Source organism: Ylistrum balloti, unplaced genomic scaffold (genome assembly GCF_031769215.1).
Source record: "Ylistrum balloti isolate Yb309-2 unplaced genomic scaffold, AGI_CSIRO_Ybal_v1 Utg369716, whole genome shotgun sequence".
Classification (NCBI taxonomy): Eukaryota; Metazoa; Mollusca; class Bivalvia; order Pectinida; family Pectinidae; genus Ylistrum; species Ylistrum balloti.
Window position 1 is genome coordinate 393,009 of NW_026781939.1, and position 21,283 is coordinate 414,291.

Here is a 21,283-nt window from a genome sequence, read left to right on the forward strand (position 1 = left end):
AAAATCAACTACAAGTTCTATATTCTAGCTTCCAAAGCATTCTATAACAGTATTAAAATAGAGCTTCAATTTTCATAAAGGAAAGACCCAATAATTGAATTTTTATCGCAAAATCAAAATCATTGATTTTTTTTCAAAGCTGAACAAATGTGCTTACATTAGCATTCCAAATCAATTAATAATGAAAAATATGGTGATGCTAGCAATTTCCCGACTAAAGCCTTTTTGACTGTTTAATGAAAATGAAAAAAAGAAAATATAATTTTGTGAACACAAGATATTGGTAAATTGCACTAGTGAACATGTTTTGTGTGTGTCTGGTTATCATTTTAAACCATATACAAACTTTCTGATAACAAATCACAATTTTGGGACCTTTGGGAAATTGACAATTACATGTGTATAGCACCTAAAAACACAGATAAAAATCACTGAAAATCATACCAGTGAGGTGTCAAAATCATAGATAACTTTCGAGCAACACAGTAAACATCTTCGAAACTTATATTGTCATATTTTTATTTAATTCCATCATTTAATGATAATCTATATATGTATCTTTTATCATTTTTTAAAGATTTTATTTTCCTCTAAAAGATTGTAGACGGTGAAAAAAAATTAAGTAGTGCATGTATTTTTACAATGAACATACTTCAATTTTGATCATTTTATATAATCTAACATATTATTATTCTGGGATCCCAATAGCTATGAAATGAAACATTGCTGTGCAACTGGTTATTATTATTGTATGAATAATGAACTTCTATTTGAGCACTTCTGCTGTTCAATGAAATTTATAAATGTATCATGACTTGGAGAGAATAGAATCCTGAGTTTCCTCTTTTTATCATATTACATCAGAAATTTCATCTTCCTGAAATACGTCCTGTCTCAGTAAAACCTACTGTCAGCCAGGAGAAATTTCATTTTGGAAATTCTGAGGTGTACCCAGCCAAAACATGTGACTGGAATGGAATTTTAGAATAACTGCGGTAACAGATTTTGAAGCTATGAATGTACATTATTAAAGAATGACACAAAACTTGGATTCTTGTTGAGGTTTCGGTGGGTACCGTTCTCTGTTGTTATTACCAGAATCATCTGATTTCCCAAAGTTTTCCATACCGATATCATCTACTCCAGAATTCTTTTTCTGAACACGATGTAACAATATTCTGTAGGTCCCCGTTATACTACTCCGTGAATCTCTATGTCCTGAACCTTTCAAATGTTCTTCACCTATTCCAAGATCTTGTAACATGACACGAGCTTCCTTTTCATCTGAAGACAGTGTGGATGTATCAGATCCTGGCAGCAGGTTATAAGGTTGAAGGGCTTCCGGAAAATCCTGTCCATCCAACCAATCACTATTGCGGATTTCTCGTATAGAAAATCTGTCATGCGGAACTGGTTTCATGATACTCCTAATAAGGAATTGCCCACTGTCTGATATGTATGAGGGAATTATGTAATTTCCCTCAAGGATACACTTTTTTAATTTGGCTACAGTGTCTGCTCTAAATGGCATAACTCCAGTCACCATAAAGTACAGCATGATTCCTAGAGCCCATATATCCACATACACACCACAATAGCTTTCATCCTTAAAGAGTTCGGGAGCTGCGTAAGGTGGTGACCCACAAAATGTGTTCAGAGTCTGATCTATTTTGCTTATTGTACTGAATCCAAAATCACCAATTTTCACACTCTTTGGTCCATTGTAGAATATATTCTCTGCTTTCAGATCTCTGTGAATGATATTATGTTTGTGCTGCAAAGGAAAATGAAAAAAAAAAAAGAATTAACGTTATTTTAGGTTTTGTTGCAATTTTCTGATCCGTATAAGTATAATGGTACAATGATTTAAACTTGCTTTTTGATTGACTATTGGTTAAATTATGAAAGAGCGCGCGCGCACACGCACGCACGCACGCACCCACCCACACACACACATGTATTCTCAAACTATCATATGACTATTAACACAGAGACAAAACACAAATTATTTGACTATTTGCTATGACACTGACATTTGAAGGACTAAATGAATTCTCTACTTCCATTTAAGTATTGTTTCCAGAAAGGTGTGAATTTTTATTGATTGAAAATTGACCATCCCAGGGAATTACTCACCTGCCATTTCATAGTTATGTTGTGGTAATGGTTGAAAACAAATACAAATAGGTCAATTTATCTCATGTTTTATAAAGCATAATGCTGTTGGCTGATTAGACTCTTGTACATCTGTGACCTTCAAAGTGAATCAATGTGATACCTTCCTCAATTTTTTTTTTTTATAAAATGCAAACAATTCAACACCATCAATGTCCTTCCATGAATCAAAACTGGTGAGCTAATAACTTAATGTTGGAAGAAGGACAGAAACTGACTAACATTGGATTGTTTTGCTTAATTTCATTTATTTATTACTATATTTGTATTCAAATCACTGGAAGTATTGGTAAATATTTTGAGAAAAAAATCATATATTTCATAATGAGGAAGCAGAAAGGTAAAAAACACTGCAGTCGAATGTAATTTCCACCTGTAAGCAATACTACTTCTGTTGATGAACACCCGACATGGAACCAATCACAATAATAGGCAAAGAAGCTACAATTAATTAGAAATGGAGCGGATACAATGTTCACACAGATCTATATAATCAACATATTGCAGAGAGCTGTGGACTCCTGCTGATCAGAGTTTCACTGAAGATACTGAGGTGAAATACTGAGTTTGGTGTTATACCAAATGTACTGAATCCTCTTTGAATTTATATACAGACAAAATCAATCGCTTGTTCTTTATTAACTTATCTGATAAAATCTATGAGTGATTTGACGTTTTCAAAAATAAATCTTTGTAACAAGTAAAGAAAGAGAACCATGCATCTTGAAATAATTTCTATCAATAAGTCCAGACACCTGATCCATTTCTATTGACTTGGTTTAGATTTCCACTTTGATTCTATAAACCTGTCTACAGACATGCTCTCAGAACATATTACCAACATATAACCTACCGATCAATATTGAATGGTTACCCTTTTTAATTTAAATATAAACAGATTGTGACAAAAAATGCCTCCAAAACCCATCAACATCTCATGCATCACATGCTGTAATTTACCTGATAAACTCAGTATAATTGTTTTGTGGAAATTTATCTGATATACCTAAGGGTTATCCTAGAACTTGATTACTTTGATCTGTGGGACAGATTTTTGTTACTACATATTTTCCGATAAGAGAATATTTGGGCTATAAAAATGAACCTAATATTACAAAACAACAATTAATGGAAAAATTTGACTCTAGCTCTTCATATATACTTATTCCATAAAGGATAGAGACAGTGATCATATCTAAAGGACTTAGAAAGACATTACATTGTATCTATAGTTTTGATAGTTATAGAAATAGCAATGAAAATATTGTAATATAACAGAGAGATCACCAGAGAGCTGGTTGGGCACCCACCATTGAAAATTCACAAAAAGTTGTGTATTTGTTCTTTAAGAAATTGATCTGTTCCCTATTTTCGTTTTTTTTTTGCTCTAAATGACATGTAATTTGAACATTCCTTTGCAGAAAAAGTGGCAATAATCTATAACTGCTAAATCAAAGATGGATGCCTGTCAGCCATTTTGTTTTTCTAATCAGTCACAAAATAACACCGGTAAAACTAGGGACAAAGGGAAACCTATTTGAGAAAGATCTATCCAGTGCTTCTCAAGAAATAGCGCTAACAAACTTTCAAAGTCAAAATGAAAGATGGCCACCCAGTCGTCCCTATTATTTTTCTAATCAGTTCCAAAATAAAATGGGCACAACTAGAGACAAAGAAGAACCTACACATGAAATTTGAAAAAGATCCAACCAGTACTTCTTGATAAAGAAATAGCTGAAAACAAACTTCATTGCAATAATCAAAGATGGCCACCTATTTGCAATTTTGTGTCTCTGATCAGACCCAAAATCAAGGTTTTACAGCAGACAACATACCTGATACCACTAGGTAGTAACTGGGTACTGTTGTATAACAATTTTGAGACAACATATGATACCATATGTACTTTTATAACAAATAGCAATGAAAATATTGTTTATGAACAGACGATGAGGATACCACGGATTGAAAATTTCAGTTGACAACATTGATACCACTAGGTAGACAACTGAGTAATGTATAAAATTCACAAAAACAAGATAATGTGTGTTGACAGTCTTGCCTGATAATTCTATTCTTAAGTAAATGATGTAACAAACTTAAGCATAAAACTTTCTTGGTGTGACATTTCAGATAATTTTAAATGACAGCAGAGACAATCACCATACTGAGCGCTAGTGTAATATGGTTTGCTTGCTTGTTTTGACCATAAATACCATTGAAACAGTTCAATAATCATATTTACATGATGCTGTCTTATGCTGATACTAATCTAATCATACTATAAAAATATTCATTACCAACAGTGTCTTTAAATCCTTCAAGTGGTACAGCTAATTGTATTGGCAAGCTGTTGCTGGTTGACCATGCCAATAATGTTAGCATACCTTAACTCACACTTGGTTCTAGTTAGATCATATTTTGTAAAGGTTATGCAAACAGTGTTGATACTTGAACAATGCAATGTAGCTTGACCTTTTGGCAAATTACATGAGACCTGATATCACTAGGACGTCACTGGATACTGTTGTATAACAAGGTTTTACTGCAGACAACATACCTGATACCACTAGGTAGTCGCTGGATACTGTTATATAACAAGGTTTTACAGCAGACAACATACCTGATACCACTATGTAGTCGCTGGATACTGGCATATAACAAGGTTTTACAGCAGACAACATACCTAATGCCACTAGGTAGTCACTGGATACTGTTGTATAACAAGGTTTTACAGCAGACAACATACCTGATACCACTCGGTAGTCACTGGATACTGTTGTATAACAAGGTTTTACAGCAGACAACATACCTGATACCACTAGGTAGTAACTGGATACTGTTGTATAACAAGGTTTTACAGCAGACAACATACCTGATACCACTAGGTAGTAACTGGATACTGTTATATAACAAGGTTTTACAGCAGACAACATACCTGATACCACTAGGTAGTAACTGGATACTGTTGTATAACAAGGTTTTACAGCAGACAACATACCTGATACCACTAGGTAGTAACTGGATACTGTTGTATAACAAGGTTTTACAGCAGACAACATAACATCATATACTAACCATGTGTTCTACTCCTGCAATCACTTGAGCAAATATATGTTTGGCTTCCTGTTCAGGCATTTTGCCTTCGTTGGAGATTTTTGTGAAGAGTTCGCCTCCTCCTGCATATTCCATGACTATATGCAGTTTAGCTAGGGTTTCAAGCACCTCATATAGACGGATAATGTTAGGATGGTGAAGCTTCTCCATGCTTGAGATCTCTCTGGACAAAAGTCGCTGAGTCTTCTGATCCAATTTTGTTTTATCAAGGATCTTTATTGCCACTTTCTCTGTGGAAGACAAAAATTCAAACAGTCAGATTTTGTATGTATTCTTTAAATTCCAGACAAGTTCTAGAGTACTAGCTGACATATATCAGAAAGGCCCACCCACCAACCAACATTGTGTCATACCCTAAATCTGTGTGTTACATTGATACACTTATATTGAATGTTTGATCTTTGCTTTACAAATACAATAATTTGCTTGTGAAACAGAAATAAATATCTCAAATATGAACTTCACCTTTGATCAGACCTTAGGTTGGGCTACTTCTCATTTGATATCAACTAATTATGCTTTATTGTATCATAAACAATATTTATGTGTAACAAGAGGCCCATGGGCCTTAACAGTCATCTGACATAAAATACAAGATTTCAAATTTTGAACTTGAGAAGAAGTCGAAAATGTGTTTTCAAGATGGCAGACATGGCGGCCATGTTGGATTTTGGACCAACCTGAAATTAACAAACTTTGGTCAGGATCATGTCACAATCATTTCAGGTAAGTTTCAGCTCAATGAGACATGTAGAACTTGAGAAGAAGTTGAAAATGTTTACGACGGACGACGAACGCCGCCGGACAAAAGGTGATCGCAATATGTCATCAGACCCTTGGGTCAGATGACCTAAAAACTTGAGGACCTTGACCTGCAGATTTGTGACCTCTCATTAAATTTGATTTTAGTCAGTTATACTTCATATATGACATAGTAATAATGACCTTGACCTTCGATCACAAAAAGCAATAGAGAGGTAGCATTGTCAGCAAAATATCAATTGAGAAATTAAAAGCGTAATCATCCAAAATAAATTGAAGATATTTTGTAGAAACCAATTTTCTATCAATAGAAATAGTGACCATGACCTTTGACCTCAGGACCCGATAATTAATAAATGGAGCCCACATCTTCAATGTTGGGCCCTGCAGGTCCCTAATCAATTACTTGGATTATTATCACTGTGATAGCAATTCACTTCAACAAATTTTCAGCAAAAATGAAGTGTATGTGATGTGTATTGCTGTCCTTGTGTTGTTTATATCAACAAACAGTTTAAGTAATACAAACATTTTCTTGTAAGAATTTAAGGAAACCTTAAAATGAACCGCCTCCTCACCATATTAAATGTGATTTATCTGTATATTCATATTTAACAAAAACCTGAAGTATACTTAAAGATATTTAAGAAATCACACAATTTAATTCTATGTTCTATTTGCCTCATATGTACCTACTAAATGAAAATACAGGACATTTCTTATCCTTACGCAATGTTTTTCAAAATTGATTTATATTTTATATCAAATTTATCATTGAAATGTGTTTTTCACTATTCCTTCATAATTACACTGAAATAATAAGTGATTAACACCACACTTCAGTTTATCAACTAGTAATCTTTAAATGTCAAAATGTGTAACGAGAGTTCATTCAAATTACACTGACTTGTGTTTTAAATAAACACCCCGATATTCATGACAAAACCACATGTGTATATAAGTTTATTCAAAAGGCTAACCTGTCTGAACCTTTCAATAGAAATGTCTATTCAAACCCATTGAACTCACCATTATTTCTACAACACGATAAACTATTAATAGGTTTGTACACACATAAATCAAACGACTGATATAACATGCTACCTGAGCTAATATGTAGCATATGAAGACAAATTTAACATTGTTTCTGATGTACTGTTTCCACCTTTCATATCTCTTTCATGAAGAAAATTAAGTTTCATTTTCTTGGAGTTTAAAACCTATCTACATGTAATCACAATAAGCTCATGCCTGGCAATACTCATTAGTATCCTTATTCAGGAGTATTACCAACAAATAATACTTCAATGACTGCTAATTGAATTAATTGAATGAGAAACAAGTTATTCCAATTCAATTAATCACACTGGTTGCTTGGATAGAACGTGTTAGAACTCTGTGGAAGGAAATCAGAGTACCCATGGAAACCCATGTGTCTAGTAATAAGCCCAACTCCTGACTTAGAGTTAAAGAAACATATTGTCCCTATGGGTTTGTTGCTGGATGAATATGTCAACTAATTTTTCCGACGAATCAATTTTGTTAATTTTATCACAAGATGGTCTCAGCCAACAAAGTGCCCATCTTGGATTTCAAACTTTAGTAAGTGTACTTCTGACATCACTTTATATCATTTCTTAGTTCCTGGTAGTATCACTGCAAAGGCTTCATTTCTACTAGTACAAAATGACTGAGATTCTCTTCAGTGCCGTACTGCACACTTCATTTGTACCAAAATTAAGAAATATCATCTGTACTCATGACACTTATTAAAACACATATTCACAATGAAATATTAACATGTGAAACTCATACATCTAATGGCATATAAACATTTGATTAGGCTCCAGTCCACCTATAAAAGTACAACATATATTTTTATCTTGTGAAACATAAATGATTGTAAGGTATATATTAGTCTCTAAAACCAATCAAAATTAGAACTTGTTCACATCCAAATGATTAAAGCAGATTTATTACATTCACAACCATCCGACTTACTGCTAATGACACCCATACACACAGTATTTCACAAACTGAATATATGGATGAAAATCCCAATAAAATAGATCTATTTACTGTTTGGCTAAATTAAGAATAAGAGAACCATGGCTAATATTACAGAAATTTCATTTTATATCAATCCATTCATTAATATCAAATGGAGTCGTAGCTGTTTTGTGTCCATTTTATTGTACATAAAGGGATGTATCAAGAATCACTCAGGTGATATGTCATAAGCTGCCAGTATCATTCAAAATCTGCTTTTGTTTGGAGATTATACATGAATAATGGTGATATGAGATCGCATTGTTTAGAGACTGTATTCAATGCCGTATTGCCATGAGTTGACGTGCTAAGCAACAGCACAACACCTGTGTATCAGATACACAATATGTTCTGAATGCCACAGGCATGACTTGTCAATCACTTTTAAATAAAAACATGAACTCTGGATCTTGGAGAATATTTGTTTTGGTTCAAGATATGGGACAAGTAAAACTACAAGTGTTACCAATATTTAGTGGTTATAGTCACTATTATTACCAAAGTGATTACAAACAATGAGGTCAAGAAATCTTTATAATTTAGACTTTGTCTGTTGCTTTCATGTAAGTTGTAATTTTGAGGTCAAGGTTTTGACAAAAATTATACAATCATTTTCATGGTATTTAAAGGTTTACATATGTCATGCCTTAAGATTTTAAATAACATTGTTTATGTAGACAATCATACATTGAGACTAAATCACGGTCTCAAGGTTCACCAGAATTGTACATATATCTTTTGTACGATTACTTAGAAAATATCTTGTTTAGAATTGTTTTTTAATTATGTAAAGACAATATCGATATGGTTAAAGATTTTTTCACTTAATAATTAACATGGAGTTTAAAAATACTGATCTAACAAGGAATACTAAATGTAACTAAAGTATTAGTGAAACCACATAGGGCTTCATGAGCTTGCAACAGAACCACGGGTGGTGTCCAACACATCTGCCTACAGCTCTACATCTCTGAGGACAATTCCAGATATCATGATATATCACATTCAAAACAAAACTAAACCATCAAAACAATACTAAACCATCAAAACAAAACTAAACCATCAAAACAATACTAAACCATTAAAACAATACAAAACCATCAAAACAATACCAAACCATCAAAACAATACAAAACCAGCAAAACAATACAAAACCATCAAAACAATACAAAACCATCAAAACAATACAAAACCAGCAAAACAATACAAAACCAGCAAAACAATACAAAACCATCAGTGTTCATGACTGGTAGATGTAACATTCTTCAGAAAAAGTTGACTGATAAATGTATTTTCATTTTGTAATGCAAAACGGCCCAAAGAAATTGATGGTAACAATAAATAATGCTGTATATCTACCATCAAAGACCACTGGAATTGCAAACCTATATCTCCATCTATAGTGGACACATTCTTCAACACATGTTAAACACTGTTAACATTGTACCAACATCACCACCAAAATAAATATTGATAAAAATGAAACACTTCAGATGGGATTTTATTGGACAATAAACTACTTCACTTAATTAAATAAGAAAAGATATCAACTTGGACCGTGACAATAAACACATTAAGTCATTATCTTATTGTTTACCTTTCTCAGGGTCTAGCAGTAGGACTGAACAAAGGTCACATACATTTAATAGCAACAGGTTTCATATTGTTTCCATTGATATCATTATGTGGTTTTTATAATCAATAAAATATTCCTCAAAAATAAATCCTATGCTCAAATAGGAGCACATTCTTGTTATCTGGGTCACTACAACTGAAGGTCGTTTCAGTTCTATAGGTATTAAGCACAAGTGGAATAGTTTTATTTGAAGTAGATATTTGTGGTAAGCTGGTCACAATGAACACTTTTTATGACCACCAAACAATAAATGAGTTATTGTATTCATGAAATTATACATAGCAAAGGTTAACAATACAATGGCTACAACGTGTATTACCCAAACATCAGAGCACCGTCTACTGAAGTACATGTATAACCTAAATATCAGGGAACCGTCTACTTAAGTACATGTATAACCTAAACATCAGGGCACCGTCTACTGAAGTACATGTATTACCCAAACATCAGGGCACCGTCTACAGATACATGTATAACCCAAACATCAGGGCACCGTCTACTGAAGTACATGTATAACCCAAACATCAGGGCACCGTCTACTGAAGTACATGTATTACCCAAACATCAGGGCACCGTCTACTGAAGTACATGTATTACCCAAACATCAGGGCACCGTCTACAGATACATGTATAACCCAAACATCAGGGCACCGTCTACTGAAGTACATGTATAACCCAAACATCAGGGCACCGTCTACTGAAGTACATGTATAACCCAAACATCAGGGCACCGTCTTCTTAAGTACATGTATAACCTAAATATCAGGGAACCGTCTACTCAAGTACATGTATAACCTAAATATCAGGGAACCGTCTACTGAAGTACATGTATAACCTAAATATCAGGGAACCGTCTACTGAAGTACATGTATTACCCAAACATCAGGGCACCGTCTACTGAAGTACATGTATAACCCAAACATCAGGGCACCGTCTACTGAAGTACATGTATAACCCAAACATCAGGGGACCGTCTACTGAAGTACATGTATAACCCAAATATCAGGGCACCGTCTACTTAAGTACATGTATAACCCAAATATCAGGGCACCGTCTACTTAAGTACATGTATAACCTAAATATCAGGGCCCATCTACTGAAGTACATGTATAACCCAAATATAAGGGCACCGTCTACTGAAGTACATGTATAACCTAAATATCAGGGCCCATCTACTGAAGTACATGTATAACCAAACATCAGGGCACCGTCTACTGAAGTACATGTATAACCTAAATATCAGGGAACCGTCTACTGAAGTACATGTATAACCCAAACACCAGGGCACCGTCTACTGAAGTACATGTATAACCTAAATATCAGGGGACCGTCTACTGAAGTACATGTATAACCCAAACATCAGGGGACCGTCTACTGAAGTACATGTATAACCCAAACACCAGGGCCCATCTACTGAAGTACATGTATAACCCAAACATCAGGGCCCATCTACTGAAGTACATGTATAACCCAAACATCAGGGCACCGTCTACTGAAGTACATGTAACACCCAAACATCAGGGCACCGTCTACTGAAGTACATGTATAACCCAAACATCAGGGGACCGTCTACTGAAGTACATGTAACACCCAAACATCAGGGGACCGTCTACTGAAGTACATGTATAACCCAAACATCAGGGCACCGTCTACTGAAGTACATGTATAACCCAAACATCAGAGCACCGTCTACTGAAGTACATGTATAACCCAAACATCAGGGCACCATCTACTGAAGTACATGTATAACCCAAACATCAGGGCACCGTCTTCTTAAGTACATGTATAACCAAACATCAGGGCACCGTCTACTGAAGTACATGTATAAATATGTGTATTATAAATTGTTAAAAATGCCACCATCAGCACAGCATTAATTGAAATATCACTGCAATTGTACAAGTCTCCAACATCAGGGCACTCTTCAATGAATATATGTATTACAACATGTACAAAACTCCAACATCAGGGCACTACTTGTTAAGTATATATTTGACAAATTATACAAAACACATTATTCTGTGAATTATATAAACAATGAATTGCACAAAATTCCAACATCAGGGCATCATTCTGTGAATTATATATGCGATGAACTGTACAAAGCTCCAACATCAGGGCACTATACATTGAAGTATGTACACTACAAATATACAATGCTCAAACATATATTCTATCAAGGTAACATTGATTGTTCAAAGAATAAATACTACAGTTATATAAAGTTCTTACTACAGGGCAGAAGATGTTTGCTGATTGAACATAATTATCATAATGATGCAAGAAGTAAAGTAAAGTTCATTTAAGACTTTATTGCAAAATCCTGATGCAGGTAAAACTGAAATAAGTGTGTAAAAATTTACAATATCAACAGTTTTATCATGACAAGTCAGTAAAGTTCAAGTTTCTACGTGTTTTTTTATTGCAATGGAATCCAACATCCATTACAAGACTGATTTAACTGATGCGTGTGGCTTTTCTGTTTGTTGTATTACTAGGTGAAACAGTATTACACAACTGACTTCTGTTTGTTGTATTACTAGGTGAAACAGTATTACACAACTGACTTCTGTTTGTTGTATTACTAGGTGAAACAGTATTACACAACTGACTTCTGTTTGTTGTATTACTAGGTGAAACAGTATTACACAACTGACTTCTGTTTGTTGTATTACTAGGTGAAACAGTATTACACAACTGACTTCTGTTTGTTGTATTACTAGGTGAAACAGTATTACACAACTGACTTCTGTTTGTTGTATTACTAGGTGAAACAGTATTACACAACTGACTTCTGTTTGTTGCATTACTAGGTGAAACAGTATTACACAACTGACTATCACAATGGTCCAATAAACTACATCCCATATTACCTTTATTGAAATCAATCATGTCTTATATACATTCTTTTGATTGAATTATAGTTTACTTAATTTTCTTTTCTGATACAGGATATTATGATCCTCTTCAGCAAATTAAAAAAATTAACTGAAGTGTAACATCATGTTATCTATTAAACCTGCATGATAGCTCTATTTACCAATCATACAAACAGCCCTCGTTCACCTAGTGTTTATCTAGTCTGTTTTTGAGTGTATTTATATAAGGTGCTGATCTCCTGGTAGCTGGGCAATTCCACGTCTAAACAACTCCTGAAGAAAATTAATGTTTTCTTACGCTCGACTACTATGGATACAGTATCTTAGTGTGGCCAGAGTTCCGTGCTGATGGGATTCATTCTGTATTGGGTATTGATACTTTCTTATCATACATATCACTGGCTACCTTGAAAACATCCAGCATATCTCCTTGTAACCTTCTTTAGCTCAATGTTGGCAGTTTTAGCATTCTGCGCCCCTCCACATACGAGAGCTCTCCAAACCCAGGTAACTATTTGTTTGCCCTTCTCTGAATTTGTTCCAACATTTCAAAATGTTTTACTTTATCGGTATGTGGCTGCAATACAGCATTTGCATAATCCAAACGCCTCCATACAAGAGACTTATTTAGTGACACAAATATTTCATTATTTAGATAATGAAAAGTTCTACTGATATATATTTGCCTTTTCAGTTTGTTTAAACATGTGATTCTCAAATACAAGGGTATTATCATCCCTTTCACAAGATACATATCTAAGAAAGTATGATTCTCCAATGTCCGACCAATATGCATGGCTTTGCTCTTTCCTGTATGAAAATGTAAGAACGACTTGCTGCTCCATTCTGTGAGCCTGTCTTGCTCTATAAGATATAATGTTTAATAACATAGGCCTATTTACACTTAGTTACTTACTGCAGATGTCAAACTGAAAGGCCTGTAATTTCCTGGTTTGCATTAATTGCCTTTTTTTCAAAGGCATTGATTTGTGCTTTTTTCCGTTTGTTTGGTATTGTTCCCAATCTTGATGAGAGATTGGAAAATAGAGTTAGTAAATAGAGGTGTAATTAGCAACTTTCTTTCTTGGATTACAGCTGTACTATATAGACCTTAAGAATTGTCAACATGTAATTCTTTCAGCTTGTTTATATCCATTAGTCTACAGGGTATCAACTTGTCTATTTGTTAATTCCAAGCTTCTATAATTAATCAGCTCTCTTACAAAACACTGCAGTTATTACATATATATTACTGCTAATAACCTGGAATACCAGTTAGTTTAGATTTACCTGTAAATCTACCTGGTAGTGGTAATTAACTTCTTAACCATTCTAAACTTTTTACTGAAGCAGACCTATTCTTATATATTGTCACTGGAGTTAATGCAAGTCTTTTAACCAATTTAATTTATCTAGAAGGCATTTGCAGAGATAATTACTAGTGTATTGTAATTTAGGATGTATGTCTTACAGCTTCACACAAGTTGTCATCAATCAGTCTGTGTAGTTCCCTGAGGAAGAATGACCTTATCTTTGTTTTATTGTTATTCCAATACCAATGCCATAATCTGTATTATATTGCAAGAACCATAATCTCAGGGAAATTACTCTCAGGCACTTAATATTAAGCTTATGGATAATCCGAGTCAGCAGAACATGAAGCCTTACCTTTTTATCATATTTATCCTGAAAAGGTTTTTATAGCTCAGTCAGTCGCATTAGCTTGTGTAACCTCTAGTAAAGATCAGTGGTGTGTGGTTCAGTACTTGTGGCTAGTCTGTGATGCCATAGTTGTGTAACTGGGCAAGATATTTAACCTAGTTGCTCTGTATGGCATGTGATGGGTCTCCTGTATGTTGTTCAGTGAGGTAAGTGACCAGCTACTACAAGAGAACTTCACCTCAAAAAGATCCTTGCTGTTTAGAGGGCAATACTTACATAAACTCATGGAGGCCAAAACAACGCTTCAGACACAATTTATGAGGAGGGACTTAAAACAAGACATTATATAACATTTGCTGACATACATATTCTAAAACTGTTATCAATATCCGATTCAGACATGGTGCTATAGGTAGGATAAAAATGGTAAGCATCAACCTCTTTGTATTGTTTTGATTGTATGATAGAGATGTATAGCTCAATGCTATTTTCAGAGCCCATCCTCATCACTAAACACTTCATTGATAATAAAATCAAGTATACTTGTTCATAGATCACCAGGAGAAACTGCTTATGTCATACACATGTTTGTCAGAATTAATACTGGGTACAAATGAACAGCATTGATAAAGGATTGTTAAATTGTTTCATTGTCTATACGGGGAATTTTATACAATTCCAAAGAAACCTAGTCCTTTAATGGACACAGTTTCAAAACAATGAAAGAAAATGAAGGGCAATAACTCTGATAAATTCACAGAATCTCATGTTATGCCCTGGGCCAAAATCAGTATGGCCTGAACATACTGACAGATCCATTGTTCCAGCAATCTTGCCAACTACTTTGGGCTAAGTGCAAGGATTTAAAAGGTAACGGCAGTTGCCGTAGCCAGGTAGATGCACTCCACAAGGAGGAACTGGGTATCTTGTATGACAACTTGGCACCAGTTTACACTAAAACTCCAATAAATCTGGAATTCAATCAATAGTGTCAGTAGACCCTATATCAAACAATTGTATCAGTAGACCCTATATCAAACAATAGTGTCTGTAGACCTTATATCAAACAATTGTATCAGTAGACCCTATATCAAACAATAGTGTCTGTAGACCCTATATCAAACAATTGTATCAGTAGACCCTATATCAAACAATAGTGTCTGTAGACCCTATATCAAACAATTGTATCAGTAGACCCTATATCAAACAATAGTGTCTGTAGACCCTATATCAAACAATTGTATCAGTAGACCCTATATCAAACAATAGTGTCTGTAGACCCTATATCAAACAATTGTATCAGTAGAACCTATATCAAACAATAGTGTCTGTAGATCCTATATCAAACAATAGTGTCTGTAGATCCTATATCAAACAATTGTGTCTGTAGACCCTATATCAAACAATAGTGTCTGTAGACCCTATATCAAACAATTGTGTCTGTAGACCCTATATCAAACAATAGTGTCTGTAGACCCTATATCAAACAATTGTATCAGTAGACCCTATATCAAACAATAGTGTCTGTAGATCCTATATCAAACAATTATGTCAGTAGACCCTATATCAAACAATAGTGTCTGTAGATCCTGTAGACCCTATATCAAACAATTGTATCAGTAGACCCTATATCAAACAATTGTATCAGTAGACCCTATATCAAACAATTGTATCAGTAGACCCTATATCAAACAATAGTGTCTGTAGACCCTATATCAAACAATTGTATCAGTAGACCCTATATCAAACAATAGTGTCTGTAGACCCTATATCAAACAATAGTGTCTGTAGACCCTATATCAAACAATAGTGTCTGTAGACCCTATATCAAACAATAGTGTCTGTAGACCCTATATCAAACAATTGTATCAGCAGACCCTATATCAAACAATAGTGTCTGTAGACCCTATACCAAACAATTATGTCAGTAGACCCTATATCAAACAATTGTGTCAGTAGACCCTATATCAAACAATAGTGTCTGTAGACCCTATATCAAACAATTGTATCAGTAGACCCTATATCAAACAATAGTGTCTGTAGACCCTATATCAAACAATTATGTCAGTAGACCCTATATCAAACAATTGTGTCAGTAGACCCTATATCAAACAATAGTGTCAGTAGACCCTATATCAAACAATTGTATCAGTAGACCCTATATCAAACAATAGTGTCTGTAGACCCTATATCAAACAATTGTGTCAGTAGTCCCTAGATCAAACAATAGTGTCTGTAGACCCTATATCAAACAATTGTATCAGTAGACCCTATATCAAACAATTGTGTCAGTAGACCCTATATCAAACACATTGTGTCAGTAGACCCTATATCAAACAATTGTGTCAGTAGTCCCTAGATCAAACAATAGTGTCTGTAGACCCTATATCAAACAATTGTATCAGTAGACCCTATATCAAACAATTGTGTCAGTAGACCCTATATCAAACACATTGTGTCAGTAGACCCTATATCAAACAATTGTGTCAGTAGACCCTGTATCAAACAATTGTATCAGTAGACCTTATGTAAAACAATTTTGTCAGTGGTCCATATTTCAAACAATTGCATAACATAATCTAGTCTGACACGTTTGCTGTGAATGTGTACACTGTACTGTAATATCAATAAAAGTACTGAGTAACATTACAGAAAACTGAATTACTGTTTTGTTATTTCAAATAAAACTTGAAAACTGAAACTATTGCTGAAAATAAAAGACATATTATGAAATTTGATGTGCCAATTATTAGCCTGAGGCCTGATATCAGCTCAAAGGCCATACAAAAATGGTCATATCATAAAGTCTGATAATACTCTATAGAGATGAGCATGGAAAAACAACAATTAACTAATGCTTAAATCTGCAACAAATGCAACAAAGAGAGCTAAGTGTAGGTATACAGATTTAAACTAAAATAAAAGATCCTACAATAATTTCCTTATTGTGCATATTTGTGGACATATATATAAATGTATGCTGATGTGCCTTTCTCAGGTAGACTTGTATGATATTCCTACCTATACCTTCATCACAGTATGACTAAGTCATTGATTTTTTGTTAAGAAGACCTGCCTAGCAATATTATCACCACTATTGATAACTGCTAACATGTTATGGATGTATAGTATGTATTAAAGCAGGTTTTCCTGTAACACATAGTTACTGTTGTTCTCACCTAACAAAAGGTATATCATTTATATACATGTACACACTTTGTGTGCCTCTTGGAAAACAAAAAAAAATAAAATGATTCAGATCAGTTTAAAGCCAGTTAGTATGTAATTGCCGCTAGATTCATATCCTACCTTTTTTGTCAATCACATGATCAACATAAGGATTTTACAAATCCTGAGCAGTTCATCTTTATTAGCATGTGGTCATCAGTAGCAAAATACTTTGGAATAATTGTGTTAATTTTGGTCAGAAAAATCAATGGCTTAAGCCCAAGGTAGGGATGCAACGATTCTATACTTCGAAGTAATGACCTCATTACTTAGCAGTAAGGCCATAAGTAGCTGCTTATACACATTGCCTGAATAGTAAATGTACAACTGAATGTTGTTCTAGAGCAAATAAAACCACGACTACAAAGAATGAAATATTAATGTCAATAATACACCATTGTCTTGTACATAAGCAGGTGGGAACCTTAACCAATTAAATATTTATACCACTTAAGTTTTTGTAAGTACATGTAATATCTTTGATAAATGTTCTCAAAACAGTTCTACCTTGACGATCTAAATAAAAAAAATAAAAATTTTAAAAGATATAGATCTCTGGTTTTTAAATTACTGAACAGGAGCAGAGATGGCTTATTTGACTGCTGAATGTATCAATTCATGAACATCCAGGATAATTTTGAGGAAGGGTCTCTTTGTAGTAGCTGAATATCATGCAGAAACCCAATCTCAGGCTATCTGTAAGAAATTGGGATCAAGTGTCCTAACTCTGTGACACAAGTTCAACAGGAAAGTTTTTTCATTAATCTCAAGCAGCAACATGGATAGTAGAGATGGATTTTAAAGCAAGGAAATTGGCAAATTATGAAGTTCACATTTTGTACCACTTTTGCCGTTTTGTATTTGGTCTATGTTTGAATTTGGTTTATTAGGAAACAAATAACGTAATATTTTCTACTGACCAGAAGGCGACCTGAAATAGTGTGGAAACACAGATATGTTAAGGTGAAATAAGGGGAAAAATAGTTTCTTCACCAGGTGGCACCATGCACATATTATGGTGGCTAAATTAAGATCGAAGAGAAAACAATGTTAAGTTCCTTGACAACATTGGATACATTTATTCTGGTCTGAGATAATGTACGTCAGACTTTGTTCTGCTTCCCTAATCAATAGATCAATCAGCTGACATATTAGCGCATGAAAGATTTCTTATCAAACATACAACCTTGATACCATGTTACAGAAGGTATATTAATGGGGTGATTAAACATTAATTTCCTGATGATCAATTTTCTTCACCCTTATATTCATACAGTACAGTTGACTAAAATTCACACAAGTACTTAAATATAAATGTGTAATTGCTGCAACTCTGTGTGTCTGAATCAATGCTGATAAATTTAGAAACTTCATGACACAATCTAAGTTAGCAGTCATGTCAAAATATATAATTGTCAGATTGTTTCCTTTCCAGTATGATGCTTTGCCTTACATGACAACCATTATTTCACCACACTGGTCTCATTCAGCTCCTACGGCATCAATTAATCATTACAACTGATGTACATATTCAACAAACATACCACACAAGGAATAAACTCTTAACCTGTTTTGGTTGGCTTTGAAGGGTGCTTCATGCACTTGCAGAAATTAAAATGCGCAGTAAGCTGGATTAGATTTACATTAAACATTATTGATTTTATTGCTTTGAAATACAATAAAACAAAATAGTCATTAACTTCGCTTGATTTGTTAATATTTTCATGTATTTCTGGATTTGTCAGTTTTGCAAATTAATTAGCAGTATTTCACTTTAGGTCATATCATAAATAAAGCTCTAATTATGTATATATATCTGAACTGTCTGAATACTTCTTTTATTTTGATAAGAAAAGGTCCCAAAAACTCATGGTTGCTGTATATGGTATATATTCTATTTTCATTAATTATTTTTCTAAAGTTATTAAAAACATGACTTTTAGTTAAATGACTCATAAGAGTGGAATAAATACCATACAACAACTACTTATTATGTAACCTCTATTCATAAAACTTAATGTGCCCCTTTTAATAGCAAGGAATCATTAATACCAAAGAATGTTTCAAATAATTTTTCCAGGGGAAATAAAAAAAATAAAGTACTTGCAGAATTAATGACAAAGTAACTAAGGTAACAGCAGTGGCATAATTCATTATATAAGTGCTAAAATGTGTTAGGTGCTGTGTTGGTATCACCCTACCAAAGCCCCTATCAATAAACTTTCAGCATTGTAATTAGAGATTTTGACAGCTCCTAAAAGGCCGCAGGTGTAAAAAAACATCTCCTTTCTAGGTCTATGCAGTATATCAATTAGCGTGCATATTTAATGTAATTGAGGTATTAGGTCAAAGATATACAAGGTAAAAGAGTATTTTTATTTGGCTTGTTAAGATGATTGTAAATACAAAACAGAGATATTATTTCACTTGGCCTGCTGATCAAGAAACAAATCCCAAAGGGAGGCTGTACTAACAGAAGTAATTTTGTCTGTAAGCTTCTGATCCAGGACAATGTACTCATTAATTATTCAATAGTGTAACTTATTGAAAAGGTTTACCATTAAACACCACAGTAACAACAATTCTTTCCGTCAGAGATTGTATGGTACACAACACAAACTTGCCTTGCTAGTCTTCAATGTACAGTCCCATTCACTTCAAGAATCAGTTTCCATCACTCAAACCTATCTTGAAAGTAGTAAAACTTGTCTAATGAGGCCTCTTTTGAGTTACATTGCTATTGCAATGTATAATACAGTTGTATGGTTACTATTCTTATCCTGCAGTCAGCTTTAGTCTCGACCAACACAGGACTCAAAGCAAGAGAATGGGCTTATTGCTGGCAGAATTCACAGCATTTGTTGGGATATCCACTTAAATTGTAAATACCCTTTGGTAGATGATGGTGGGAGCAAGCATGAACAAGCTGAACATTAAAAGGTACCATGCCATTTGAAAAGGCAGATAAATTTCATTACCTTAAAGCCTGGCTGGTAACATATTGCTTGAGTACATACATGTAGGTCTGTAGAGCTACTTTCATCTTATTATCTTGTTCTATCGTTATATCAACTACATGTACAGCAATCTAGTTAATTTACATAATATACCAGGACCAATTTTTAAGGATAAGATACAATCATGTTATCTTTCTGAGTGAATTTTCAACAAATTCAACTACATTTTCAGTATCTAAGATAAGCATGCCTGAATGAGCAACTAGGTGCCAAAGACTAAAACAAAATATACCTTCAGTGAAAAAAAAAAAAAAAAGATTTGAAGAAAAACAACAAAAATAAAACCTTACCTTTTGTTAGGGCGTGTATACCCATTTTCACTTGAGAGAAGTTGCCACTTCCTAGCTCCCCACGAATTCTGTAAAATCCAATTCTTTTACCTAAAGTTATTTCCTTCAAGCACTTTTGATCATTACTGAGATCTAAAGATAGCTTTTGAAATGGTGTCATCCGTTCGTGTTTATCTTCAGTAGGTTCACTGACCGAAGAATCCCGAAGCATCCTCCCTTCTCCATTGGGAAGATCCGACACCTCCTTCATTGTTATGTGAATTTCAGATCCTAAAAAGTTTAGTCCATTGTTCTCTTCACTAGTTCATCAACTGCCACAGGACAAAATTATAAATGAAATTCACATAGTGCAGTTTCAATGCCAACTTTTCTCATTTTGTGGTTCATCTTGTTTGCAGTTTTCCACCTGTAATTAATAAAAATTCAAAATGTATACCTGTAGTTTATATTTGTACTAAAGGATTAAAC

General features: G+C 34.0%; 1 protein-coding gene across 1 annotated transcript; it reads right to left on the bottom strand.

The window, feature by feature from the left end:
• Positions 1-1,027: 1,027 nt before the first annotated feature.
• On the bottom strand, positions 1,028-21,065 carry LOC132565342 (serine/threonine-protein kinase NIM1-like). The gene is made up of 3 exons (XM_060229989.1): positions 20,816-21,065; positions 5,254-5,522; positions 1,028-1,774 (listed from the first exon to the last, which is right to left on the bottom strand). Exons 1-3 carry the CDS (start codon positions 21,063-21,065, stop codon positions 1,028-1,030), a joined length of 1,266 nt encoding a protein of 421 aa, XP_060085972.1.
• Between the last annotated feature and the right edge of the window lie 218 nt (positions 21,066-21,283).

Coding starts and splice junctions, on each gene's coding strand:
- LOC132565342 (XM_060229989.1), bottom strand. CDS start 21,065: ATGAAGGAGGTGTCGGATCTTCCCAATGGAGAAGGGAGGATGCTTCGG. Junction 5,523..20,815: donor TATACACGCCCTAACAAAAG/GTAAGGTTTTAT, acceptor TGTCTTCCACAG/AGAAAGTGGCAATAAAGATC. Junction 1,775..5,253: donor TTGCAGGAGTAGAACACATG/GTTAGTATATGA, acceptor TTTCCTTTGCAG/CACAAACATAATATCATTCA.